Source organism: Saccostrea cucullata, unplaced genomic scaffold (genome assembly GCF_032062105.1).
Source record: "Saccostrea cucullata isolate Sc308-1 unplaced genomic scaffold, CSIRO_AGI_Scuc_v1 ctg12482, whole genome shotgun sequence".
Taxonomy (NCBI): domain Eukaryota; kingdom Metazoa; phylum Mollusca; class Bivalvia; order Ostreida; family Ostreidae; genus Saccostrea; species Saccostrea cuccullata.
This window is the reverse complement of record NW_026926271.1, coordinates 1-27,232: the sequence shown is the minus strand read 5'-3', so window position 1 is coordinate 27,232 and position 27,232 is coordinate 1. Positions and strand designations below refer to the sequence as shown.

At 32.5% G+C, this 27,232-nt stretch overlaps 3 protein-coding genes and 1 long non-coding RNA gene across 6 annotated transcripts; all 4 read left to right on the top strand.

Annotated features, from left to right (window-relative positions):
• The first annotated feature begins 5,777 nt into the window (after positions 1-5,777).
• On the top strand, positions 5,778-7,457 carry LOC134271255 (uncharacterized). 2 transcript variants are annotated; one of them, XM_062753488.1, is made up of 4 exons: positions 5,778-5,963; positions 6,062-6,114; positions 6,240-6,368; positions 6,503-7,457. In XM_062753488.1, exons 1-4 carry the CDS (start codon positions 5,935-5,937, stop codon positions 7,399-7,401), a joined length of 1,110 nt encoding a protein of 369 aa, XP_062609472.1. In that variant the 5' UTR covers positions 5,778-5,934; the 3' UTR covers positions 7,402-7,457. The 2 variants fall into 2 exon arrangements, with proteins under 2 accessions (XP_062609472.1, XP_062609471.1); XM_062753487.1 differs by having other exon boundaries at positions 6,464-7,450.
• Positions 7,458-11,348: 3,891 nt separating this feature from the next.
• On the top strand, positions 11,349-12,784 carry LOC134271254 (uncharacterized). Its single transcript, XM_062753486.1, has 3 exons — positions 11,349-11,441; positions 11,570-11,698; positions 11,820-12,784. Exon 3 carries the CDS (start codon positions 12,140-12,142, stop codon positions 12,695-12,697), a length of 558 nt encoding a protein of 185 aa, XP_062609470.1. The 5' UTR covers positions 11,349-11,441; positions 11,570-11,698; positions 11,820-12,139; the 3' UTR covers positions 12,698-12,784.
• Positions 12,785-19,525: 6,741 nt separating this feature from the next.
• LOC134271253 (uncharacterized) lies at positions 19,526-21,223 on the top strand. Of its 2 annotated transcripts, XM_062753485.1 has the most exons (4): positions 19,526-19,815; positions 19,907-19,959; positions 20,087-20,215; positions 20,339-21,223. In XM_062753485.1, the coding sequence occupies exons 1-4, from the start codon at positions 19,802-19,804 to the stop codon at positions 21,220-21,222; spliced, it is 1,080 nt and encodes a 359-aa protein (XP_062609469.1). In that variant the 5' UTR covers positions 19,526-19,801; the 3' UTR covers position 21,223. The 2 variants fall into 2 exon arrangements, with proteins under 2 accessions (XP_062609469.1, XP_062609468.1); XM_062753484.1 differs by having other exon boundaries at positions 19,526-19,959.
• A 4,101-nt stretch (positions 21,224-25,324) lies between these two features.
• Positions 25,325-26,097, top strand: LOC134271252 (uncharacterized). Its single transcript, XR_009992990.1, has 3 exons — positions 25,325-25,427; positions 25,543-25,665; positions 25,774-26,097. It is a non-coding gene; the product is annotated as an uncharacterized LOC134271252 (long non-coding RNA).
• The last annotated feature ends 1,135 nt before the right edge of the window (positions 26,098-27,232 follow it).

The window sequence follows — 27,232 nt, the reverse complement described above, 5'->3', positions numbered from 1 at the left end:
TTTCACCAAAAAGGTCAACAAATGCAGAAATTCGGTAGCAAATACGACTATTAACACCAGTGCAACGATTTTAGGGCACAAAAACCAGTTTACCTACCCAAAATTCGACTAAATTACCTTCCGATCTATAGCCAATCGCATCATCTCGGGTCTTTCCGTCAGAGGTCGGAAAAACAACCTCGAATCTATTAACATCACCGGATGTTAAAATTTTATACATTTCCTGTTTATTCAAATATAGAATAGACGGATTTAGAAGTCCCTTCTATAGTATATTTGAGGTAATATCATTACATTGTATAAAGTTAAACTCCATATTCCACAGATAAAAGGTCTACATGCATTTATTTCAAAGATCGTGAAAAGGGAGGGTTGTCATGGCGGCTTCCATATACATTCGAGGTCGTTTTTCCGCTTGTCGGAAAGGCCCGAGAAGTTGCGATTGGATCTATAGCATGACCATCACCGTCACAGGTCACGTGGTTTTTTTTTCCGAATTTAAAATTTTAGGAATGTGAAATACAAAAAATACTTGATTCTTCTTAATAACTTAGAAAATATTTTTATATTTAATCATTCTACAAAAAATAAAATTATAGACTTAGCTGGTGCCATTGATCTTTTACTCCTTCTACTTAAATCATGAATGAATTTCTCATTTCTGAAGGACATAGTCAGCAATAATCAGCAATCCAAATAATTAGCTGACACGTATGTTATCATTTACAAAAAAAGTATTTCTTAAGATAGAAAGAAGAAAATCTTGTTGTAATAAAAATCATTTAATCTATATTCTATTTACAAGGGGTCATAAAAATGATGCAGGAGTAATATGCGGTAGTATCAGTATTCACTTATTTTCGTGGGGTCAAAATTTCAAGGTTTGAAAAAATGTTGATTTGTGGGAATTTGATTTCGTGGTTGGAAAATGTTTAGTTGTAATGAATATATGCAATTTTACATTTCTGGATGGTCATAAATTCGTTGGTCTCATCGTGCCTCGAAAGCAACGAAATTTAAATTTAAATGAAAAATGGTGGGAAAAAAGAGAAAGCCCAAGAAAAATATATAAGATATGGTAATAACAAGCCCAAATTCCATTAAAACAACAGGAATAGGGAGCAAAGCACACATTGACCTTATATAAATCTCTTTAAGAAATATTACACTCTTTTAAATCTTATTTTTATATTTAGTTTACTTGCAAAAAAACCCATTTATTGTGACAACGAAATAAAACATTATTTTATGACATAAGTATTATAAAGTATTTGAAATCCAGAGCAATATTTACTTTTGTAGAAGTTCCCCACTTTCCTATTTACCTCTCACTCCTCTTTGGCACCTGATTCAACTTCTGATGTTTTGGAGGTCCTGAAAAATGTTGGAGATTAAAACTTTTCAATGTCGGACTTCCTAAAGCAGTTAAATTGTACACATGTTTGAGTACAACTGTGAAGGACATTATATGTCATGAATTCAAAGTACATTTGTAATATGTTAAAAATAGTCTCTGGACGTATTTGCATACGTTTTCAAAAACCACTCGGGCGAAAAAAAAAAAGAAAGTCAAAATACATGGATAATATTTTATAAGAATATAAACAGAAGTAGTTTTCTAACTTTTCAAAAAAAATGTTTTATAGCCGAAGTTCATGTATAGGTATCGTGTCTGCAATACAAACTACATCGTTTGTTTTTCTTCCGGTTCACTTTACTCGAGAAATTCCGTTTAAATGAGCTAATGTGTTTGTTTCATTGTTGATATGAAAAATCTGTTGAAACTATCGGGTATTTCTGTCCTAGTGTTCTTAAGCTACATTCACTGTACTTACACAGACGCCCAAGAAATAAGTGGAAATTGCTCTGAAGGGTAAATAGAACTTTATGTATGATGGTTTGTCTAGATTAAATTATTAAATGTCTAGATTAAATGCTTATACAGAATTTTGTGTGTTTTATATATTCTTTACGAAACAATTGAGTATATGTTGTATCTAACATGTACATTCTTCATATACTTTTAGGTCCCAAACTTTAAACTGCTGTTATAATTTCTACTTGATCGATGAGCAATGCAAACGTAAGTTTTTCTTTCAAATTGATGCCGGTTGTTGTGTGTTATAAATATGTATTTATTAATAGCGAAAAGAACTAAAATTTGTTTTTTTTTTTTATTCACAGCTTGCAATGACGGTTACTTTGGGGATAATTGCAGTGTTAAATGTAAATATCCTGAATACGGGAAATCGTGTGGGCAAAGGTGTTACTGTCCATCTGAACAATGTAACCATGTGTATGGTTGTCAAGCAAGAGGTAAAAGAACTATATGTTATGTAACTTTATCAATTAAAAACTTGATATAAAATCGTGGTTATGTTTAACATATCCTGTTTGTCTAACAAATGAATGAAAAAAATAGTTAACTTTAGATTTTTGTTATGAAAAAATAATTTGGAAATGTAATAGAAATAAAACAACTTTTAGATGTAACGACTCCCAGATTTAACCAAATTACATCGTCTCAACAAATAACAACGTCTCAACAAATTACATCATCATTTATAAACTCCGATGGGGAAACATCAGAGACACACATGGTACCAGCTGATACAGGACACGAGACAACTATTAAGTCAGACATGGAGCGACAGTTATCGACACAAACTGGTCGCATACCAGAAAATGGTGTAAAAAATAACAATTCTGTGATAATTATCATTGGCACTATCATTGCCTCGTTTTTAGCCATTCTAACAGTTGTTCAGATATATGGTAAATGTAAACCGAAGAAGAAAATACGAATATCAAATAACCAAAATGATCCCGAAACATACGACGAAATAGAGGACACCGCTATTCTCTCAAGTATCAGAAGTAATCGTTACCAAGAATCCAGGACGCAACAGACAAAATATGACGAATTAAAGGAAACTACGAAAAACGAATACTTATTTATAAAATGTGAAACACAAAATTTAACTAATGAGGAAAAACACAATGAATATTTATCAGACAAAGCTAATACATCTTCTGTATCTCAAGATCAGTTGAGTAAGTTATCAAAAAACTCAGACTCTCCTGAGAGAGATAAGGAGTCGTATTTAGAGCCAGTTGCTAACCCCGCACCGCATCACTATACAGATGTCACGGAGAGTCCATATTTAGATGTAATATACAGTAAACCTGCTGATGATAACAGTACTTTCAAGACAATACATTATCATTACAGTATGACGATGTTCTATCAAACAGGACAGAAAAGTCTGTTAAATATGATAAAAGCAAAATGGTAGAGGATAATATTTCAGCTGAAAATTATCTAGATGTTATAAATATTGTTTAATTTGTTTAAAAAATAAATGAAAATTTAACGTGTTTAATTTTTTTAAAAATATAATGGTGGAAGGGAGATAACGAAGAGTAATCGTGCTCAAAAGTTCAGTTAAGGTCAGACGACACATTCCTCTTGGTATAATAGTAATTATTCAAAATTATTCGTATTTCCTCATTCTCTACTGATTTCTACATTGTTTTATAAATGTTTATAAATATAAATACACCAAAAAATGGTGATATAGGCCATTCAGAAGATTGCCCATATCTTTGGTTATATAAAAAATATGACCCTGTTGTCCAAATGCCTGGTAAGATATTTTGATTTTAGTGAGGAATCTTGTTTAGTATCTATTCTTCAATGTCAAATTCTCAAGAAAAAAAATATATTTTTTGAGGAACGTTTCGTTAAACAAGACATACATGAATCAAAACAAAACCAGACCTCTGGAAAGCATTATAAAGTTGGGATCAGGTGTCATGGAAGCGTAAACATCTCTTGTTGACTCGTCACATTGACCTTTTGTCACGATATTACGAACTATGGGCATACATGTAAAACTGTTTTGTCTTTTTCAAGAAAGCTTTAGTTTCCTTTTTTCTTTTGCAAGCTTGTTATGGATTTCTTGAAGATTGTATTGAAATCTTATTATAAAATAACAGTAGGTATAATTACTGTTAAGTAAGAATAATTTTAGATACCCTCTTATGATCAGAATTCCTTACATCAATGCTTATAAATTTGTACAATAAAGAGTGCAGCATATCCGGTATCCTATTGTACAAAGTAATAATATACACTTATCCACTGGTTATGAGTTGGATAGCTCTTTTATCAAACCCGCGACAGAGAACTATTCCCCGAGGGCTTGCCCGAGGGGAATAGTTCCTGTCAAGGGTTTCATAAAAGAGCTATCCCACTCACAACCAGTGGATAAGCGTTTTATTATACTGATGTATGATATAATTTCTGAGGTTTGAATTTTTTGGAGTAAGATAATATTGCAAGATTACCAAGAATAATCTGAAATCCTGATGACGTCACAATGCTACTAAGTCATTATGACCATAGGGACTTGTCTTCCGGATTGATAAATGTAAAATAATTTTTTGAAAATTTGTATCAACAATAAATACACTCTAAAAGTTGCTTTAATAAAGATTCTGACATGATCAGGCAAGAACAATAATGTTTAAAAAAAAGTACTACACCTATACATTAAGTATATAGGTTTTTATTCTTGTTCCTTCCTCTCAAAAACGTTTGTATTTTTTTTAAATTGCTTTTTAAATTCCTCAAGAAATTAAACTGCATCCACGAATAAGAATTTGAACAGGACTAAGTACTATTATTTAAGAAAATAGCATATAAAATTGTTTTGTGCCCTTGTAATTCTTTGCACTTCTCAGCCTTTGTCAGGTTTTTGCTGTTTTTGTCAAGTGCATCTTATTGTAAATTTGTTTTGAGGCTTTAAAGCAATGGATTCAAATTTCATTATCTGTTTGAATTCACTAAAAAATGTGGATAAGTACATTTTTCATTTTTCAAAATAGTTGTTTAGATATTCTTATACGCTGTTGTTTTCACTCATTTTTCAAAACATAGGATGACTATTGAGTATTAAGCTTCTTTACTGTCAAATCTTACAAAGGTGTGAACTTCCTCAAAACTGAAGCCTATCAGTCAAAAGTCTAAAGTCAATCAAACATGATCAGTGATTATTTGTTGGTTCATTGAAATCCACCTGCTCATCTGTCTGTAATACAGACATTGGTTGCTATAAATTTATCATAAAATTATATCGGTTCATATTTTTTTGAAATTCTTATAGCAGTTTTAATGAAACGTTTAATTTCACTCTAGTTCACTGATTCTTTACCAATTATTTTAAATGTAGTGTTTTGAATAGCCCTTGTTTTCCAGCTTTGCACAAAGAAACTGTGTTATAAAAAGTGGTCACATCAACATTAACAATTTAATAAAGATTCAATCATAAGAGAAATTCAAGCTTAATTTCATCTGATTTGTATGTCATAAAGCTCAAGACATTATTTATTGAATTATCCTCGTACTTGAAAAAATACTTTTGCTTTTTCCTCATATATATCATGCATATTTTATTTACATAAAGCATGTACAATTCATATACATACTTCCCTTAAAATACTAGGCCTTAAATGTTTTTTATATATAACTCGCATGACTGAATTAATATTTACTGCTGCAAATGAACCTGACTTAAGTTTTACATATTAATTTCCACAAAATTGGGTTTAATAAAATGTCCATAGTTTTTGCTAGACGTTTATTTATTTAATGTAATGATTTAAAAAAAATGAAATGTTACAGTCAAAAAATATTCGCTGGAGAATTTTTGATTCACAATCGAACGCCCCCTTACGGTTGATTTATGTGAACAATACACTCATATGTACAATGTCAATGAACGTGACCGAATGACCAAATGATTAAGTGTAAATATTTTAAGATAATAAACATTACTCATAAGTATTTTTTCCTCTTTGGTGATCTTTCAAGTGATTACGGATTTATGTGTTCAGTGGACACAGTATTCCTCTTCCTTGTTTACTGCAGGCATGTGTAAGCGCAATCTGGAGACGGCAAGGTAACCCGATTTATGAATTATTTTTCACTATAATCCCAAGATAATGACTTCTACATTTTACAAGTAATCTTATTTGAGATTCATGCATATTTTTTTAGCAATTCAACAGACTGTTGTTACAATCATTATTTTAATGGATCAGCGTGTATTGGTATGTTTCATTCCCGATTCCTGTATTATATATAATCATTATTACATTTACAAATTCATTTTCAAAATTTTCGAACCAAAATACATATATACATGTGTTTATCAATGAATTAATTTATTTATTAGCGTGTCCTCATGGCTATTTTGGACACAACTGTGACAAGAAATGCACGACTGGTTACTTTGGTTACATTTGTAGCAATAAGTGCAACTGCTCAGCTGAATTCTGTAATCATGAGACCGGATGTCCGCCAGGTGAGTTTTGTGATCTATGTTATAAATTAACTTTCTGTTTCAATAGTTTTTTTAAAGAGTTATTGAACTGTTGCTTTCCAACAAAAATCTTTCAGGGGATAACGAATCTACACAAACTGTGATTAAAACTTCAGAAGACCTCGGCGAGGTAACCAATGTTCACCACACTACAACAACTGAATCTGAAATCACCTCCAGATTTCAAGATGAGTTTTTGAATCAGACGACAAAATTAGACATCCGCTTTACGTCAGTGACGGTGGGTCAAAAGACCCAAAGAACAAAATCCCTGAGTGTAACATCCAGATCAACAGAATCTACATCTAGATCAGAGAATCCAAAACCAGCTATGACAGAGTTTCCACTCAATAGTAGTTTCACTATCATCATAGGAATTGGGGGACTTATAGCTTTATTTCTGGCTGTTATAATGATTCAGTTCTGTATTAAACTTTATCAGGGTCGTCAGAAGAAACTAAGAAGGATATCTAGGAATATTTCACCAGTAAAAGAAGAGGTAAAAGAAGAGGAAACCTACCAAGAGATTAACGAAGCCATTCTGATTAAAAATGATAGGTTAAACAGTGACGGAAAAGACAACAAACAATTTGAAAAGTACTATGAACTTAAAAATACAAAATTTGTTAAAGAATTGCCGTATCAAAGAATAAGAAGCAAGGATGCAAAATGTCAAGAAATGGCAAAGAAATCTGAAAAGGAAAATATCGATCTTCTTTCAACAAGCATTGGTTCAGAAGAAGACAGTCAAACTTCCTATATAAACCCAAAAACCCAAACAGTGCATCGTCACAGTTATATAGACGTATTAGACTCTGGTATTACAACAGAGGACATGGATGCTGCTAGTATAAAGGAAGACAATAGCATCGAAGGGGACTCATGTTCTCAATATATTGATCCAATTCATCATGTGATTCCTGAAAATGATAAAGATGCATATTCTGGTGGATATTTAGATGTAACAAGTAATTTATGTTCAGAATCTTCTTATATTCATCCCATTTCAATGTAGCTGATAATATACAAAAACAATAACAGTTATACGACATTGTTAATTTTGTTGGCCAGTTATTTGTTTTAATTCGTTTTTCAGCAAAATCCCTTGCTTTGTGTATAATTTTTCCTTATTATCAGGAAGGTCTTAATTTTATTTCAAATTACAGTGTAAATCGGAATTTGTCTGTTCGAATGGTATAAAAAGCATAGAACATCTAATGCACGAAGAACCATTTCATTTCTGTGGGTTCGTCTTTAAATAATACTAATTAATTTCTTAAATTAAATACAAGTATTTGAGTTGACATTACATGTAACTCATACCCTATACATAAAATGAACAAGAAAACATTGATGTAATCATCAATTGTCACCCGGGAAATACATAAAGTAAGCAATGGAAATGAGTATTGATCATCAAAACGCTTCCATATACATGTATGGGCGACTTCGATTCGTACCCGAGTACGTACTCGAGGTACTTGAGTTTCAATCGAACGACCATAGTTACTACTCAAAATACGTCATATGACCTTATGAACTCTACCCAAGCTAACCCAGCCATACAGTAGGATTACTAGAGTTTCGATATGGCGGCGTCGAAAGAAAAACCCGAACGTAGGAATTATTTTTTACTAAATATTGTGTTTAGCATCGCTTTTCCTTAAAAGCAAACTTCGAAACGCACTTTCTACATGAACGCTTTATAATTTATATGAATATATGTTTATTTGATTAGATTTTTCAGGCTTACTGCCCGATAACAGCAGAGACATAAATTCAAATTCGAAACCAAAAAAGTTAAGAGCTGAAAAAGAAAAACATTTCAACTGCAGCAAAAGCTATAGAAAAAATTAACTCAAGAGATGATGTCAAAATGGACCTATTCGACCGCCTTTTAAAACTCAAAGAGGAAATTTATTTTATTTTCGCTACCCTTCAAACTCATATGAGTTCGCTTGAAAACCACATGTTTGTGTAAACATCCGGTCATCTGACGTCAACCAAGAGTTAATACTCGGGTATGAATCGAAGTCGCCCTAAGTGAAAAAGGCATGCGTCTAAATGATGGAGACGATAGTCGAGAATATTTTGAAAACTCATAGTCGGATGAAAATCGAACAAAAACGAAATCCTTTCAAACTTTATCAATTCCTCAAGTAAATGTTGCCTGCATAAAATATTAATTGAAATCAGACAAATGCATCACCTATTTCCAAAAATGTCGTTTCACTTTAAGAAACCGGTCTCGGTAGCCTAGTGGTAGAGCGTTTGCTTCGTGATCGGGAGGCCCGGGTTCGATTCTCGTTCGCGCCGCCGCGTCATACCTAAAACGTAAAAGCGCTCGGCACTAGAAGTGAATAACACGGGATTTTCGGATTTGACCTTAAAAACAAAGGTCCCGTGTCACAGTAGGCGTTGGCACAATAAAGAACCTTCACTGCTCAATGGCTCTGAGTGTCAAGCATAGGTCTATATTTGAAGCCCTTCACCGGCACACGGTGACGTCTCAATATGAGTGAAAAATTCTCGAGAGGGACGTTAAACAATATACAATCACTTTAAAAATGTAAAACACGAACTGTGTTAAGTACCTTTTTATTCGATAAGTAGAATTCGATGTTCTAAAAAAAGGTTCTGTCGTTTTTTCGATAGTAGAGCGATAAGCAACTTTACATATTGAATATGAAATACATTATACTTTTACAAAATCAGTTTATAGAAGTAATTATATTGTGTATCTCGTAATTTATAAAGGCAAGGAACATTCTGATTATCAATTATTTTAATATTTAGAAAACATTTAACTTTGAATAACTTCTACCACCTCAATCCCCATAAACGAACACTCAAACTTATATGTATAGAGCAGCCCGTGCCTCCAGGCTGCTGCAATAACAAGATCATTTTGTAAATGCTTTCCATTTCATAATTGTTATTCCATAAAATGTTACATAAAACTCTAAGCAGTTAATTCTGGGGTAAAACATATTAAAAGGTCTTCATGGATTAGTAGTGCGTTCGCATTAGGTAAATTATTCTTTTTATAAAATGAATTTTTTGTGTAATATATTGATTATTAAAAACATGAAAACATGTATTTAATTAACAAACAATAAAAAAAATAAAATTCATTATGAATTTCTAATGTTTTTCAAATCTATCAGTTTGCAGTACCCTTAATTTAGCCATATACAAAATACACTCAATATTCTATGAAAAACACTGGAATTATGGATTATGAATTAAATCTTCCTGATTAACAGGAAATTTAATATTTCCGGGTCTCTTTATTGATATTTCAGCTATAGGATAACCTAATTTCAAACTGTTGGCACACACTGAAAATCACGTTTTCCATTCTATTACATTTCATTGTTTTCTATACACTAGCAGGACACTGATGTTCATTTTTATTTCCTAAAACCCAAAAGAAATATATTATAGTTAAATGCAAGCTTTATGATAAACTTGATGACTTTAACTTCACTCGTTAACTTCCCTTTACCGGTCACGGTAACCTAGTGGTAGAACGTTCGCTTCGTGATAGACCCTGTTTCGATTCTCGTTTGCGGCGACGCGTCAAACCTTAGACGTAAACATAGGTAGTGACTGTTTCTTCGCCAAGCGCTCGGCACTAGAGGTGAAAGTCACGGGTCTTTCGGATATGACCTTTAAAATGTAGGTCTCTTGTCACGGTAGGCGTTGACACGATAATGAACCTTCACTACTCAATTGCCCTGAGTGCCGAGTAAAGGTCTAAATTTGAAGCCCTTCACCGGCGAACGGTACGTCTAAATATGAGTGAAAAATTCTCGAGTTAGGCGTTAAACAATATACAATAAATCAATCAATCAACTTCCCTTACTTATGCAGCAATATATACCTCCATCACCTGTATACGGGGTTGATATCTCTCGGTTGATTCAATAGCATGCTCTACGTTTGAACAATTTCTAAAAAAAAAAAAAAAAGGTTAATTATTGACAAACAAGAATATCATCATTTTCGTTTAAAGTGACAATTTCGTTAGTTTTATGGTCATTACAAATGCTTGTCAGCAAATGCAATTTATAATCAAGTCAGATGCTTACAGACGTTTGGCATACTTATTGTTAGTCCATTATTTACACACTAAATTGTCAGCGGATTTTTCAGTATTTCCCTATCATGATAAGGAGCACATGGTGGGTGTGACCGTACGGCAGAGGATGCTCACTCCTCCATGGCAGCTGATCCCACAGCTGATGTTTTGGAGGTCCGTGTTTGCTCTGCTCCTAACTCTTACTTATTCTTTAACAGCACAATGCGCTTCATATTGACTTAAACAAAAGTAAGACATTTGGAATGGCAAGTAATAATGCATGACCTTAAAAGCTGTAATGAATTTAGCTGTTCATTGAAATATTACAGTGAATAAAACATTCTTGGTTTGTATGTAATTGAAAATATTTATCAAATTGATTTGTGATCTTTTTAAGTTTTAACCATAACCATTATGCTACGCCCAAAGGTAGTTCACAGCTTCTGCAAAAAACAAAACAAATATCTGGAATGGACTGTAAGTATAAGACACTTCCACTTTCAGTTTTCTGCGACATTTTAGTGTATGAATGATAATGAATGCTAGCATGACGAAAAAATACAACGAATATTTTTTTTCTAAATATGTAAGAAAATAGATACTTAGCAAATGTGCATTATCAAAACGATGAGAAAAATGATAAGGACAACACTTTCATTCCGGGACGCAGTAAAAACTGGTGATATTTTGATTTCCTGGTGGAGTTGCTTTGTAGTTTGTCAAAATATATAGGATATATTTGGATTCTGTTAAAACTTTGCGAATGCAATTTCTTTACCATTTTCTAAAATTATACATAAACAATTACTTGATAATTCCTATTACTATGGGGTGAGTATAATATTTATTTAATCTAGTTCATTTGCTGGATTGCATATCTTTATTTGAAGAAGATTTAAGGCTTTACTTTTTTCACAGAGAAAACAATAAATGCCGTTACAACTATTTCTTCAACGGAACAACTTGTGTAGGTAAGGAAATATTCAGTACTCTTTTATACATGTATTTAATGTAAAGTCAGAATCAAAATTTACCAATATATAATTGACCATTTTTTTCAATTTTTTGTATACTTACAATGAAAGACTATTATTATCAGAATGTCCTCCTGGTTACTATGGTATTAACTGTAGTTTACCATGTAGCGGGGGTTCCTACGGGAGTCTGTGCTCAAGGACGTGTGATTTGTGCCCCTGGGAACTGTGCGATAGAGTTACTGGATGCCCAAGTATTTTTTAATCATTATTTTTATATTTATTTGTACTTATCACAATACACAGAAATATACAAGTATCAAATAAATAATTTACTTCTAATATTCTCTGTATTTGTAACAATTTAAATTCCAGAAACTACCTCAACCAATACTAAGTCCACAGTTTTACTCACTTCCAGTGTTGACACAATAAGCATCAGAAGTACATTGAAGGTCACTACAGAGGTCAAACAACAGGTCACAACAGGGACCACAGCAGCTCCCGAACCTACTGTTCAGAGTTCTCCTTCAACTAATATATTTTTTTCTAAATCTATAAAAACTCCAAAGTCTTCAACACCGTTTGTTATTCCACAATCAGAGACGCCATATAACTACATTCCTGTTATCGCAATTACGGGAGGGGTCATTGCCTTATTCCTGGCTATACTAGTGATACAGAGTTCCTTAAAGATGCGGCAAAAGAAACAAAAGATTACTAGAGCTGCATCACGAACACCAAAGATACCAGTAGAAGAACAAGAAATATATCATGAAATTGACGACATGAATATAGTAATAGATAAGCGAGATTACCAAGGCATAGAAAAAGGTACAAAGTATTGTGATGCGTCACACGTATATACAGCAAAAGCTCATCCATATCAAGAAATAAAAAATTCTTTGCATGGCGTTGGAAAGCCTGTGATAGAAACAGTACAGGGAAATAATCCCTCCTCAACAGAAGGAAGCAACAGTTCAGAGGAGAGTGGGTCCTCCTACCTTAAGCCCCTGAAAACAACGAATAAACACAATTACATACAAGTAGTGGACCCGGATATACATAACGTCCCCATGACAAGTGTCCATACAGACAGGGAGGAGGAGAACGACTCCTCTTCTCAATATGATGACACTGTTAACGATTCTAGTGCTCTAATTCTGTCCATTTCTGATGGAGACTACCTTGACGTAGAACACTGTCCGGATAACAACGCGACATATCTTGAAGTTGTTCATCAAGAGAAATAAGATCTAAATTATTATCAAAGTCTTGCAAAATAAAGTATCATAGTTTACAGTACGACATTCAAATGATACTGCTTATGATGACTAAAATGAATGGTATTAATAATAAAGACTTCTTTAAACCCATCTATATTATGCTGTGTTATTTAATTGTATGGGTTGAATGACTAATTCAAAATTGATTTTTAATAAAGGTACTAGCAAGTTAAGACAAATAATTGTTTTATGCATAGTTGTGCACAAAAGTCTGAAACATTTTTCAATGCTTATAAATTACATCAGATGGTTTCTTAAAAGATTTCAAATTTGTGTTTTTTTTCTTTGGTTTATGGCATGCTGAAACCATTTCAATTCCATTATAACCAACTGGACACATTTAAAACAAAAATTGAAGGGTAACGTACTCATAACTGTTCTCAGAAAAAGGGTTGCAAAACTTTTTTTTTTCAATATGTCCAACTAATACCCCATTCATACGACGAAAATTTGGTAATGTTAGCAAATATACATATGAATAAATCTACACACGTGAGTAAAATTTAATTTGCTATGCGTTCAGACGAGATTTATGTTCTGTAAGAATATCCTCATATTTTTACATAAGATGAAGATAGACAGATTCAATATTGTGATTTTTTTTTATTATAAAGGGTACTTTCTTCTTATTTGGGTATAATGTTGTAAATTTTGAATTTACCGGGTGGCAGTCGGTAAATTCAAAATTTACAATATGACATTGGTAAGAGACTAACTTTTGAAAGTTCCATATAGAAACTAGCGCAAAAATTCTATTCGCTGATTTATTGGTACTAAAAAAACGAACTTAATAAATTCAAGGACAACAATTGTATAAGCATTTTCACACGAGGAGGGAAAATTTATAAAAATATTAAAATAATTTATGAAAATAATTTGGTCCTAAAGACTGTTGAAGAGCCTTTGGGTGTAAGTTGGTGAATGTTTTATTTGAAATTATTAGTGAAATGAATTTGGGTTTGATGTTTTGTTGCAAATCTATCAACACAAAAATTTTTAGCTTCGAAGCAATGACTTGGCGGCTGCGCAGTACTATTCACCTAATCTCTACAGTGCCTTTTATTTACTCCAATAATTGGAATCAAACTTCGCCTTAACCAAGGTAAGTCTCGTTTAATTTCCTAATTTTTTATGAATAAATTGTGTTGACTCTGATGCATTGAACAAAGGAAGTTTCAAGAGGCGGGGGGGGGGGTTAACGAGCTGTTATGCATTTTTACTTCAAAATGGGGAAATTACCAACATAGACAGTTACACTAATTGATAAGACTTACAATGATAAAAAAGTAAAGAAGAGTCATGTTTAAAGAACTTAGAGAGTGTGATTGGTCATTGAATTATTATCAGAAGACAGGAAGGCTGAAAGAAGAGAGGTCGGAAGGAAACGTTTAACATGGTATGTGATGTTGTCAAAAGACAACGTGTATCTGTTATGTAAATGTATTTGAACACTGTCTTAATATATTGTTCAAGGAATTTTGACAAAGGACTTTGTTATGAAAAGAGTGAATGCACAATGGCTACCAAGAATTCAATAAAGAGCAGAAATTTGTGAACATATTCCGAGAATCTCAAATAATTATACCCCCCGCTTGAAAAGCGGGAGGGTATATAGTAATCGTTAATTCCGTCCGTCTGTACGTCTGTCCGTCCGTCCGTCCGTCCGTCCGTCCTTCTGTCTGTCCGTCCGTCCGTCTGTTACGCTGTGGAGTACCCATCTCTTATCCGCAACTCCTCTCATAGCACTGAATGAAATTTGATGAAACTTTCACATAATCTTTATTACATATTGCCATTGTGCACCTCCTATTTTACTTTTTGATCCGACACATATTTTGGGTTAATCGGCCACAGCAAAACATTGACTTTGCAATTATAATTATATGGAGGCGGGGGGTATCATTTAGTGAGCTCATCGCTCACAGTACCTCTAGTTTTATTTGGAAACGTTTTTAAGTATGACGGTGGGTATCCATAACATGACGTTATTTAGATGCGGCGACTACCAAATCCGCACATTGTATATAATTATATATTTTTAAAAGTATTTTTTACCTTGAATCAAAATTTTCAGATCTGATTTGAAATAAATATAGCTTCCATCATTATACCCTCCGCTTGAAAAGCGGGAGGGTATATAGTAATCGTTAATTCCGTCCGTCCGCCCGTCCGTCTGTTACGCTTTGGGGTACCCATCTCTTATCCGCAACTCCTTTCATACCACTGAATGAAATTTGATGAACTCTATTAAATATTGCCATTGTGCACATACTGTTTTACTTTTTGATCTGACACATATTTTGGGTTAATCGGCCACAGCAAAACATTGACTTTGCAATTATAACTATATGGAGGCGTGGGGTATCATTTAGTGAGCTCATCGCTCACAGTACCTCTAGTTTATAATTGTGTCGACTAAGAGCAATTTTTTTCAATCATATTGAAGTTGTGACATTACTTTTGGATCAACCCTCGTATTTTACTCTTATTAAAGTTTTTATGCCTCTTCTTTTCCCAAAATGCCATGAAAAAGGACAAAAGACAAATGTATATTGAATTTATTGATCAAATTAAAGGTTTTGATCAATAAACAAAAATTGTAGTTAAAATAAGCATCAAAGTTACCAACAAAATGGAGAGTTGTTCTTTACACCTATAAAATATTCCTAACATACATGTATAATAATAACAGAACACAAACTCTATATTAACTACTGTTTGCCGAAAACAATTGTTAAACATGTATATACAGTTTTCTTCATACAAAACAAAATCTAGAATTTAACATGTAAATACAGAGAGTATACAATGACTAGTTTGAATCTTATAAAATTGGCAAAGGTGGGGTCAATCATCCTGACCACACTCTAAAGTGGTTTAGGGGAGGAGGGAGGGTAAATAAAAACTGGTTAAAATGATCCCAAAAAATCTTTGTTTTCCTCCAGGCTAAGGCTAGTACAAAAAGGACGCTAATGAAATCCAAGGAAAGTTGAGAAGCTACATACGGGTTACTGATTAAACAAAATATGAGGCTCACCAAAGATGAGAAATGTAAATCATGGAAATTCGTTGTCATAAAATAATTTATTTACATAAATTGCATATACAGTTTTATAACTTTTTGAAATTACACCCATAACCACTTGTCGCATACTTTTTGCTCTATCAGTAATGTGTTCTCAAATGATGCTGACATATCGGACATCAGCCAGAAATTCGTGGATACTACGTATTTTTGCTTAATGTTATAGTGGGGTTTTTTTTACTGGGAAAAGTCTGTAATAGCTATTTTTAATTTCTAAACATACTGCAATACAGGTTTAAGTGGGATTTCAATCATTTATTTCATCGGAACAATTTAAGAAAATTGAAACATAGTAATTTTTACCATATACATGTAATTCTCTTGAATGTATTTATTAAATTTTGATCATTCGTAAATTATTTTTTGTAACAAATTTAGTTTTAGCAAAATTTTTGTGGCATCCCCCTCCTCCGCACCCCCCTTTATTTCCTTAGCATATTATCTAACTATTAATTTAGTATAGAATTATTCATTGTTGATGTAGAAGGGTTGGATCTCACATGTTACAAGAACCTATATCCAATCAAAGAAATGTTATGTTTTTTTTTATCTTGAACTTTAACCGGTTGTCTTTTTATTCGGAGATTTTTTTATTGTTTGTCTCCTTAACCCCCCTCCCTTTTCACACACATTTTAAAATCGATATGCTGGCTATAGGTGTACATCAGTATGATTATCTATTGATTAAAATTAAAATGGCTAAATGCAATTTAAATTATGGTATATATTTTTCAGGAAAAAAGTAGTGCTAATAAGAACGGTAATACTTTATGTGCATAGATCTCTCGCTCGCTAATTTTTTTTCTCTCTCTAAACAATATACATTTGTTTGAAATGTACCTTTTAATATTTAGACTTTTTAACATGAATTCAAATTTAAGCATTTGTGAATTGCTCACATATGTCCAAAGTTGCGTTTATCAACATGAAGTTAAATACTTAAACAGATTTATGAATTAACTCACGTACTAAATAGTAATGATATCATATACCTATTAAAAATGTCATTCCTCAAATTTCAAAATTTTGTTACATTTTTTGTTGAAATGTTATTACTAATATTAATATTTTATATTAATATATTAATACTTAATATTATTACATATTGAAATCCAATATTATTGCAGCCCGGAGGCCCGGGTTGCTCTATACATATAAGTTTAAGCGTTGGTGTATGGGGATTGGGATGGGAGAAGTTATTCAGAATTAAATGTTTTCTAAACATTGAAAAGATTGTAAATCAAAATGTTCTTTCCGTTTATAAATTACGAAATACACAATATTTTTACTTCCATAAAGTGAATCTGTGAAAATATACATGTTTTTCGAAATTAATATATAAAGTAGCTTATCATTTACTATAGGAAAAACGACATGTCCCTTTTTTTTAGAACAGCGAATTTTACTAATCGCATAAAAACGTACTATACACAGTTTGTGTTTTATATTCTTTAAGTGAAATACATTTTTGAAAATAGGTGATGCATGTGTCCGGTTTCAATTCATATTTTATGCAGCCAACACTTACTTGAAGAATTAATAAAGTTTAAAAGGGGATCGTTTTTGTTCAATTTGCATCCGACTATATAATTTCCAAATATTCTCGACTATCGTCTCCGTCATTTAGACGCATGTCTTTTTCACACATATGGAAGCGGTTTGATGATCAAGACTAATTAATTCCATTGTTTACTTTATTTATTTCCCGGGCGACAATTGATGGTTACATCAATTTTTTCTTGTTTCTAGTTCACGAAACGCAGTCGATAAAAATTACTTCCGTGTTTACAATACCGCTACTTTGACGTCGTTTTCAAAGCATTGTGACGTCAAAAGATAAGGGCCCTTAGAAGCTAATTTCAACTTATGTTATACGATATAACATAACTTGGGGCAGTTTACGCTTTATAAACCGCGAAGCGTACCGCGTAAACTGCCCCAAGTTTTGTTATATCGTATAACATAAGTTGAAATTAGCTTCATTCCTTATAATTTAATTTCAGTATAGACAATAAGACAATTTTTCCTCCAGAATAAGGTTTCAAATTGAGCATTATTTGAAAAGTAAAGTCAAGCCGAGTAATACATTTTTGACTTAACTCATTGTGACATAGGCAAGTTATGTTATCCAAAATATTATATGTTCCTCTGAATGATTCAGCCAATGAAATAGCTTGATACAAGTGAAATTAAATTATTAAAATATATAAGTTGTGATATTATACAGAAAATATAAACTTCAAATTTGTGTCCATGCACCTTTAAATAAAAGACACCACAGAGTTTGTCACATTTGTTTCACATCTGGATGTTTTACTGAATGTAGACGTGCACATTTTTTGACTAAATTCTGCTTCATAGAAATATAAACACAGGTCAGCTAATGTAATAAAGTTATTCCAATGGGATTCCAATACTTTGTTGGAAAACTTGCTCTCCGAAAACTACATTTAAGTGAAAGGTAAACTACAAAAAGTAAAGGAGTGTTTTTTGCACTGATCAAATTATTATCGTGTCGATATGGTATGTTTTTTGCCCTCTGCTTTGTATTAATTTGTTTGTCAACAAAATGACACAAATTAATAATATTCCCGGATTTCTAGGTTTACTATACTTGCCGAATAAACAAATTATCAATCTATATTAATATATGCTATAATATCTAAATTAATGCCGGGGTGCCGCAGTGGATAGAGCGTCTACTCCGTAGTCACGAAATAAGAGTTGATGCTTTCTTCGTCTGTTTGAGTCACACTGCTAGACAGATTTTTCCGAAGAGACCATATTAATCGATGTCTCGTGTCGAAGTAAATGGTGGCACAAGAAGACTACTCAATGACCCTTAGTGCCGGGTATGGATGTGAATATTTGCAGCCCTCCTTCGGCAAGTAATGGCGTTGAGATGTGCATTAAAAGGGGGAGCTCAAACAAACAAACAAACAAAGACAGAGCCATTTAAAAATACAGCAATCCTCAGGACAATAGATAACCTGCCTGTTTCAGGATTTCTCTTTTTTCATTGAATGAAAATTGATAATAAACAAGATGTGTTTGTGAAACACTATGCGCCCGGCGGCAACAAAGTTAAAAAAAACTTTCTTTCAATCAATCACAGTCAAGGTCACAAAGTTATAGCGAAGGTTAAATTTTGCAGAAAAAAAAACTATTTTTAGCATGTAGGTCACAGTCAAGATCACAAAGTCATTGACCTTGGTGTCATTTGAAAGATCTTTATTAGTTGAGTATGCATACCAAAAATGAAGTCTCTATCTTTCATTGTTCAAAAGTTATGCTGAATGTTCAAAAAATCTATTTTAGCATATAGGACACAGTCAAGGTCACAAGGTCATTGATCTTGGAGTCATTTGAAAGAGCTTAATTAGTGGAGTATGCATACTAAATATAAAGTCTCTATCTTTTATTGTTCAAAAGTTATTAATAGCGAAGGTTAAAGTTTGCAGAAAAAAACTATTTTTAGCATATAGGTCACAGTCAAGATCACAAGGTCATTGACCTTGATGTCATTTGAAAGAGCTTAATTAGTGGAGTAGGCATACCAAATATGAAGTCTGAATCATTCATGGTTCAAAAGTTATACCGAAGGTTAAAGTTTGCAGACAAACAGACAAACAGATAAACAGACAAATAGGCAAACAGACAGGACAAAAACAATATACGCCTCGGATCTTTCGATCCGGGCGCATAAAAATGCAACAAATAATTTTTTTCTAAGTACATAAGAAAAAAGATACTAAGCGAGTGTGTATTATCAAAATAAAGTTGGTAAGGACAAAAGTCTTTTCATTCCGGAACGCAGTGAAAACTTGTAATATTTTTGTTCTGATTTCCTGGTGAAGTGGCTTTGTAGTTTGTTCAAATCTGTTGGATATATTTGGAAACCGTTAAAATTTTATGAAATCAATTTATTTACTTTTTTTTTTTTTTTTTTTGCTTTCTAGAAGCAATTACGTGGAATTCCCATCAATATGTGCAATCGTGGGTGAGTACTATTTTCTCAAAATGTTTAATCTTGTTTATTTGCTAAATTTCCAGCTTTATTTGAAAAAAATTAAGGTTTACTATTTTCACAGAGAAAACAATAAATGCTGTTACAACAATTTCTTCAACGGAACAGCGTGTTTAGGTAAGGGGGTATTCAGTACTCTTTTATAGTTGAAGCAAAATCAGAATTGAAGTTTACGAGATAATCATATAATTGACCAGTAATTGCAATTTTGAATATACTTACAATGAAAGACTATTATCATCAGAATGTCCTCCTGGTTACTATGGAGTTAACTGTAGTGCATCTTGTAGCCAAGGTTCCTACGGACATCTGTGCTCACAGACATGCAAGAAGTGCCCCCAGGAACTGTGCGATAGAGTATTAGGATGCCCAAGTAATCGATTTTTTAATCTTTATTTTTATCTTTATTTGTACTTATCACATCACACAGAAATATAAGTATCAAACACATAATTTATTTTAATATTCTCTGTATTTGTAACAATTTAAATTCCAGATACTTCCTCAACCAATACTGAATCCACAGTTCTACTCACTTCCAGTGTTGACACAATAACCGTCAGAAGTACATTGAAGGTCACCACAGAGGTCAATCTAGAGGTCACAACAGGGACCACAGCAGTTCCCACATCAACTGTTCAGAGTTCTCCTTCAGCTAATATATTCCTTACTAAATCTTTAAAAACTCCAAAGTCTTCAACACCGTTTGTTATTCCACAGTTTGAGACGCCTTATAACTACATTCCTGTGATCGCTGTTACGGGAGGGGTCATTGCCTTATTCCTGGCTATACTAGTGATTCAGAGTTCATTGAAGATGCGGCTAAAGAAACAAAAGATTACTAGAGCTGCATCAAGATTACCAAAGATACCAGTAGAAGAACAAGAAATATATCATGAAATTGACGACATGAATATTGTAATAGATAAGCGTGAGCGGGATTATCAATGCATAGAAAAAAATAAAAAGTATTGTGATGAGTCACACTTATATACAGAAAAAGCTCATTCATATCAAGTAATAAACAATTCTTCACAGGACGTAGAAAAGCCTGTGATAGAAACAGAACAGGGAAATAATCATTCTTCAACAGAAGAAAGCAACAGTTCAGAGGAGAGTGGGTCCTCCTACCTTAAGCCCCATAAAACAACGAATAAACACAGTTACATACAAGTAGTTGACCCGGATATGCATAATGTCTCCGTGTCAAGTGTCCATACAGACAAGGAGCATGAGAACGACTCCTCTTCTCAATATGATGACACTGCTAACGATTCTAGTGCTCTAATTCTGTCTGTTTCTGAGGGAGACTACCTTGACGTAGAACACTGTCTGGATAACAATGCAACATATCTTGAAGTTGTTCATCAAGAGAAATAAGATATGAATTATTATCAAAGTCTTGTAAAGAAAAAATTATAGTTTACAGTACGACATGGTGAATAAAATAAAAAATGACTTCTTTCAAGCCATCTTATTAGGTCTGAATAATTCAAAATGGTTTCTCAATGAAGATATTCGGAAGTTAGATAAAGTAAATAGTTTTTTCGAGAAATATACCATAATATGAAACATGTGTCATACTTTGTGGTATCTTTTATCTCAGGCTCAACGAGATATATTTTATCGAGATAAGAATGGAATTTACTATTGTTTATTAACAAAACGTCTTTGATATATGTAAATATATCGATATATCTAAATGTCGATTACACATCATATTGATCAATATCAAAGAATATATGTACTACCTCTATTTCTTTTTCAACATGATCTATCAAAAAAAATATCGGTATTCAGAGGCGAAAAATTAGAAAAAAATTTTATACAGGGCGATGTGTATTTTAACAGTTTGTTATTAAGATCTGTTAAAACGAGTTTAATTCGTATTAACAAATGTTTGAATTCGTTATTATGAAATCAACAAATTTGTTATAACAGATTGAATTCATTATAACGAATTTCAATAAATTGTTACAACGAATTAAATTCGTTATAGCAAATTCGGCAATTCGTTATATCGGATTCAAAAATATTTTTCGATAGATCATAAATGGGCTTCCGTAAAGATTTCTAAAAGTAGGGAAGAATTTTTTTTTAATATGTCAATATTTTTTTTTCAGTAGATACCTTAAAATAAACCAATGCGGGTACAACGGAACTGAATTCTTAAATAATGGATTTTGTATGACAAATAGTTCACTGGGTTAAAATACGCCCCTGCACATTTTTAAACTCATATGATTTTTCGCACAAGTTTACATCACATTAATAAAATACGAAAAACTGTTAAAAGGCAGCAAAATACATATAACAACAAAGCTTTATGATAAACGTGATAACTTGATCTTTTGAATCCTCAACCTGCCTTATTTATACAGCGATATACCTTTGACACCTGCATAACGAGGATCGTATTGGAAATTAGATCTCCTTGAACGCCACACTTGCATTCATAGAAATATTATTCCCCAGGGGCGAATCCAGCAATTTTTGAAAGGGGGGGGGGGTTCCAGGGTTGTGTCACTCTAACACCCCCTCCCCCCCTTACACACTCTCAAGCAAAGAATCACACACACGTTTGGACTGATCTATATAAGGTTGTGGTAAATAATATCTTTGTTTTACGTCCCTTTTTTCTTTGAAAGCAAAGTAACAAATTTCAAAAACTACTGAAACCTTAAAATAGAATGGATCTGTAGCATTTCCGAAGAGTACAAAGAATTTTCTTTTAAAAATTGAAAAAAACCCAAACTTTTTGGGGTTGTTGCGGGTTTCGTTAAAAACAAAGAGTTTTATGTTAGTTCCCACAAAAGATATGATCAAAAACGGTATATATATACCCAACACAGCCAAAGAACGCGGGAATCTAATATCAAATTAAACATCGCATGATACATATTATATACATGTATGAGATATATGAAAATAAGTAGAATATTTTCTACCATTCTCTCATAAAAAAGGAATACTAGTAGTGAAGGTGAATGGAAGAAAATTACTAAATGTGTGAAAATCTCTCTAGTTCAATAGATAGATGCGTTAGGCGTACAAATATGTATCTTGGAAAACGTTTCATCTCTCTCTCTCTCTCTCCACTTGGCAAAAAATAAAGGGGGGGTTCCAACCCCCGGAACCCCCCCTCTGGATCCGCCAATGTTCCCTAATGTTTTGGAGGTGTGTTTTGGCCCCATTCCTATTTTGTAATGCTTAACTCCATATATTTCATTCATCAATTACATTTGGATAGGTACATGAAGATATTTTGTAACTAATTTGTATAGAATTTGATTTGAAAAATGCGGATGGGATTGGGCAGCAGGCAAAGCCTCTTTTAGCCCTCTTCAAAAATAACTACTTTACATACAATTTCGTTTTGAACTTATTTTATTGACAACATGTTAAAGGGATGGTACACAAGTTCCTAAAACTTAGATAGTCCTCTCCCATGTCCGTTCAATAGACACTAATCCTATACATGATAAGTAACCAGGAAATGTAATCTTTGTTGTATAAGGAAAACGGGAATCTATTCTTCTAAGACAGGAATATGATAATTGAAATTTTTAAAAAATAGATTTTTTTTAAATGACACTAATTACCGATCGCCATTTTAGGTATATAGAAATAATAGAGGAGTAAGGCTATTAAATTATTTAACAATTTTTGGAAACTTTTTAAACAGATAGAATAAATTATAAAACCTGATAGAAGATATTTCATACGATCAAAATAATGTTGATTTCAGGGTGATTTACACTAGAGCAGGAAACAAAATAATATAAGCCCCTGTCGCTGATTTAATCGTATATCCATTTATAGATTTATACAGGAAATTCCTCTTATATAACCATGGTACTAATTTGAAAATCATGAATCGGAAATCCGGTATAATTGTTTACAAATATGTTTTCTAGTTTATTTTCACTTATCAATTAATATATATTTGAAATTTTAGTCTTGGAATTAAGAGATTTTTTCTCAAATATATCATTATACAAGCCAGCTTTTTTCATTTTAATATATTGTATTGAAAATTGTAAAATATATCGAATATAATATTTTAATGAACGGAAATCTGACTTATAAGTTAATAAAGACCAATAATGAAGAAAATATAATTAAGCTATGTTTTTTATTGCAATTAACTGAGAGAAGATATAAACTAGTACTGTAAGAACTGACTTCACCAAATGATACTTTTGCCTCCTTAATGGTTATAACAGCAAACTTTATGTTTGCTCTGGGAGACCCCCGAAATAAGTGTCAGGCCATAAAGTAAAAAAGGAGGTGCGCAATGGTCTTCTGTAAAAATTAATCTGTGTGTTTTATTTAAGGAATGACTCTAATTCTTGGCCAAATTATCGAGTATAATGTGGTTTGGGTCAGTTAACGCTTTATAACCCGCGAAGCGGATTATAAAAAACCGTAAACTGACCCAAACCATATTATACTCGATAATTTGGCCAAGAATTAGAGTCATTCCTTATAATTTAATTTTAAAATAATTAAACAACTAGGGATGTAAAATTGTGTTGTTTTTATGAGTTCAAATTTACCGCACAATAATACAACCGTAGTAACGGAAGTGATGGGAAGCGAGGGGAGGTAAAAACTGATACATAGATCTAGCAGCCATGATGCTTGTTTATATGAGGTAAGATCGAGCAACTGTTTGAAATTAAAGGTACATTCATTAAATCTGGAATTTTCCATGAATCCCAAGGACTGGAAATGAGGGAATTGATGGATACAGATGATTATGCTGGTTGTCAAGGGGGTGTGTCCCCATACCAAACCAGATTATACAAAATGTTATGCATTCCTTTTTGGAAATGAACCAATGAGAGGCAAGAATACAAGTAAAATTAAATCATATTCGTAATAAAAGAGTAATTGGTTGCAGATAAAAAAAAATGAGTACCCGTCATTACCAAAATATATGTCCTATCAAAATATATAAAATAGTAGAAGCATAATGGCACCATGTAAAAAAAAAATTCTGTAAATTTCATTCAGTGGTATAAGAGGGATTGCGGATAAGGGATTGGCACCCTAAAGCGTAACAGACGACGGTAGGACGTACAGACGACCATATACCCTACTCTTTTTTTAAGTGTTCTTTAACCATTCTAGTAGATTCTGGTACAGGGCGATATTTTACAACAGAATTTACGATTAAGACAAAACACGTAAGCTTGATATAAAAGTTTGTAACGTTATTCATCCCAATAAGAATTACTGTCAAAAAGACATGTCTTAATATGCCTTTTAAATGTCAAATTATCACCAAAGTACATTGTGGTCTTAATCGTAATTTTTTTTTTATAATATAAATCCATGATTATATTTCATAACCAATTTTAATCAACCAAATTATACAATTAGCAAATGTTGCGCATTTTAAATGCGTTTCACAAATTTCATAAACAGGTATATAGTTTAATAGGTTTTTTAAAGTGTTATTTATCTAGTAGTTTTCAATATGAATCACAGTTTATTCACACTAATATGAATGCTATATCATTTTAGTACTAATACTTCTTGCTGTTACAATCATTATTTCAATGGCAGTGTATGCACTGGTAAGTAAATCTGTGTAATATTATCGATGTATTTATAATTTTACCTCGAACATTTGAATTGTATGTTATTCAATAAGCTTAAACATAACGACGTTATATATCTGATAAATTACAGAATGTGAACTTGGTTAATACGCCCACATTTGCACTAGTCCTTGCCCAACAAAATCTTATGGATGATTTTGTAATGAACCCCGTGGTATCTGCAGCAACTGTGATGCAAAGCTTTGATGCTTAGGTATATGTATGATTATGAGTTAAAATATCATTTTATTGAAATTTAGTTCAAATTTGCATATTCTATTAAAAACTAAATATGTTAAAATATTTTTGTTAATTTTTACAGATGGTAATATTAGCTCTAGTAGATCGATTAACGTAACAGATATGCAAATTATACAACAAAAACTATCTACATATGTACTCCTTTGGATGATAGCCTTAAAACAAGTGTTCCTTCTTCTTACAATAATTTATCAACGTCAAATTTGCGAACAGCATAAACAATCCCTTCTATGGTCGTTACTTCATCCTCGACAACTCTGCAAGTCCCAATCATTATAAGTAAACCTGATTCTCCATTCAACAACAACGTAGTAACCATAGGTATTCTAGGCATAGGAGGCGCCCTCTGCCTGTTACTGACAATTTTAGTCGTCCAGTGTTGCGTGAGATTTACTCAAAAGATCATGACAGGTTTCATTGGTCGGAAGGGGATGATTCCAATAGTTTGTTGGAAAACTCGCTCTCTTGGGACGACATAAATGTTGTCAAAAAAGAATTCCATCATCTATTAATTATCGACTTCAGCGTAGTTGTTAGTAAAATCAAAGTGTTTTTTTTGGCAAAGTTATTTTGCTATGGTCAATCAGAAGATATGAAAAGTTATATTAGAACAATCATGCTGATTCTTTGAAATTCAGATTGAAAAGAAGTTTAGATTGAAATTGTTAAAAAAAACATATAGAGGTAAGGAACAGTATTCAAGATTATTAGTCAATAAAACAATACAAAATAGGATCAGAGCAAACACAGACTTCCAAACTAGGTTCCATGAAGGAGTAAACATCCCCTTCCAACCGGTCATACCCGAAATATGATAATATGATGATGTCATTTTGTTATTGTATTATCTGCCAATTGATTTGTATATCTATAGAAACAATTTTTTCTTTGAAACATTTCATGGTATGTCTTCTGACTTTATTTGTGATCTTTTTGAGTTTCAAAGTTCTGACCTATAACCATCACTACTGGCTTTTAAAACCCCTGTCCGTATGAAAATCCATTGTCTTTCTCTGTATCCTACAGCATTTTCACAGTAATCTATGGTATATCTACAGTATGCTACGGTATGCTAGCTCTGTATGTACAGTAAATCCCTGTATGTCACTGTATGTATCCCCAGCATGCCACAGTTACATACAGTAGGCCCCGATGCGCCTACAGTATGCCACTGTATGGCTACTGTTTCCTACAGACAACTACGGTAAACCCCAGTATATGTCCCAGTACGCCCCTGTATATGTTCATTGAAGCAAAAAGAAGAAGTTTACAAACTCCCAGAGCACTGTACGGTTACCTAAGATGTGGGATTATCAATTAAGTACACAGAGTTACTTACCTAAGAAATTTTTGAACATCATTTTAAACACATAGTAGTATTTTTTTTTTAATTTGTTAAGAGACTTATTGTGTTCTTTTATAACTCTGAAATAACTATTAAAAATTAAGTAATCATTGCTTCAAAGATTATTTATCTATCAATTTTTAAAATTAATTATTTAATTATTCTTTGGTTTGAT

Bases quoted from the DNA above. Each gene is read 5' to 3' on its own strand.
- LOC134271255 (XM_062753487.1), top strand. From the start codon at position 5,935: ATGTGTAAGCGCAATCTGGAGACGGCAAG. The intron at 5,964-6,061 runs GTAACCCGATTT...ATATTTTTTTAG, and splicing joins CGCAATCTGGAGACGGCAAG to CAATTCAACAGACTGTTGTT. The intron at 6,369-6,463 runs GTGAGTTTTGTG...AAAATCTTTCAG, and splicing joins TGAGACCGGATGTCCGCCAG to GGGATAACGAATCTACACAA.
- LOC134271253 (XM_062753484.1), top strand. From the start codon at position 19,728: ATGAAATCAATTTATTTACTTTTTTTTTTTTTTTTTTTGCTTTCTAGA. The intron at 19,960-20,086 runs GTAAGGGGGTAT...TATTATCATCAG, and splicing joins CAACGGAACAGCGTGTTTAG to AATGTCCTCCTGGTTACTAT. The intron at 20,216-20,338 runs GTAATCGATTTT...TTTAAATTCCAG, and splicing joins TAGAGTATTAGGATGCCCAA to ATACTTCCTCAACCAATACT.
- LOC134271254 (XM_062753486.1), top strand. From the start codon at position 12,140: ATGCGGCAAAAGAAACAAAAGATTACTAGAGCTGCATCACGAACACCA.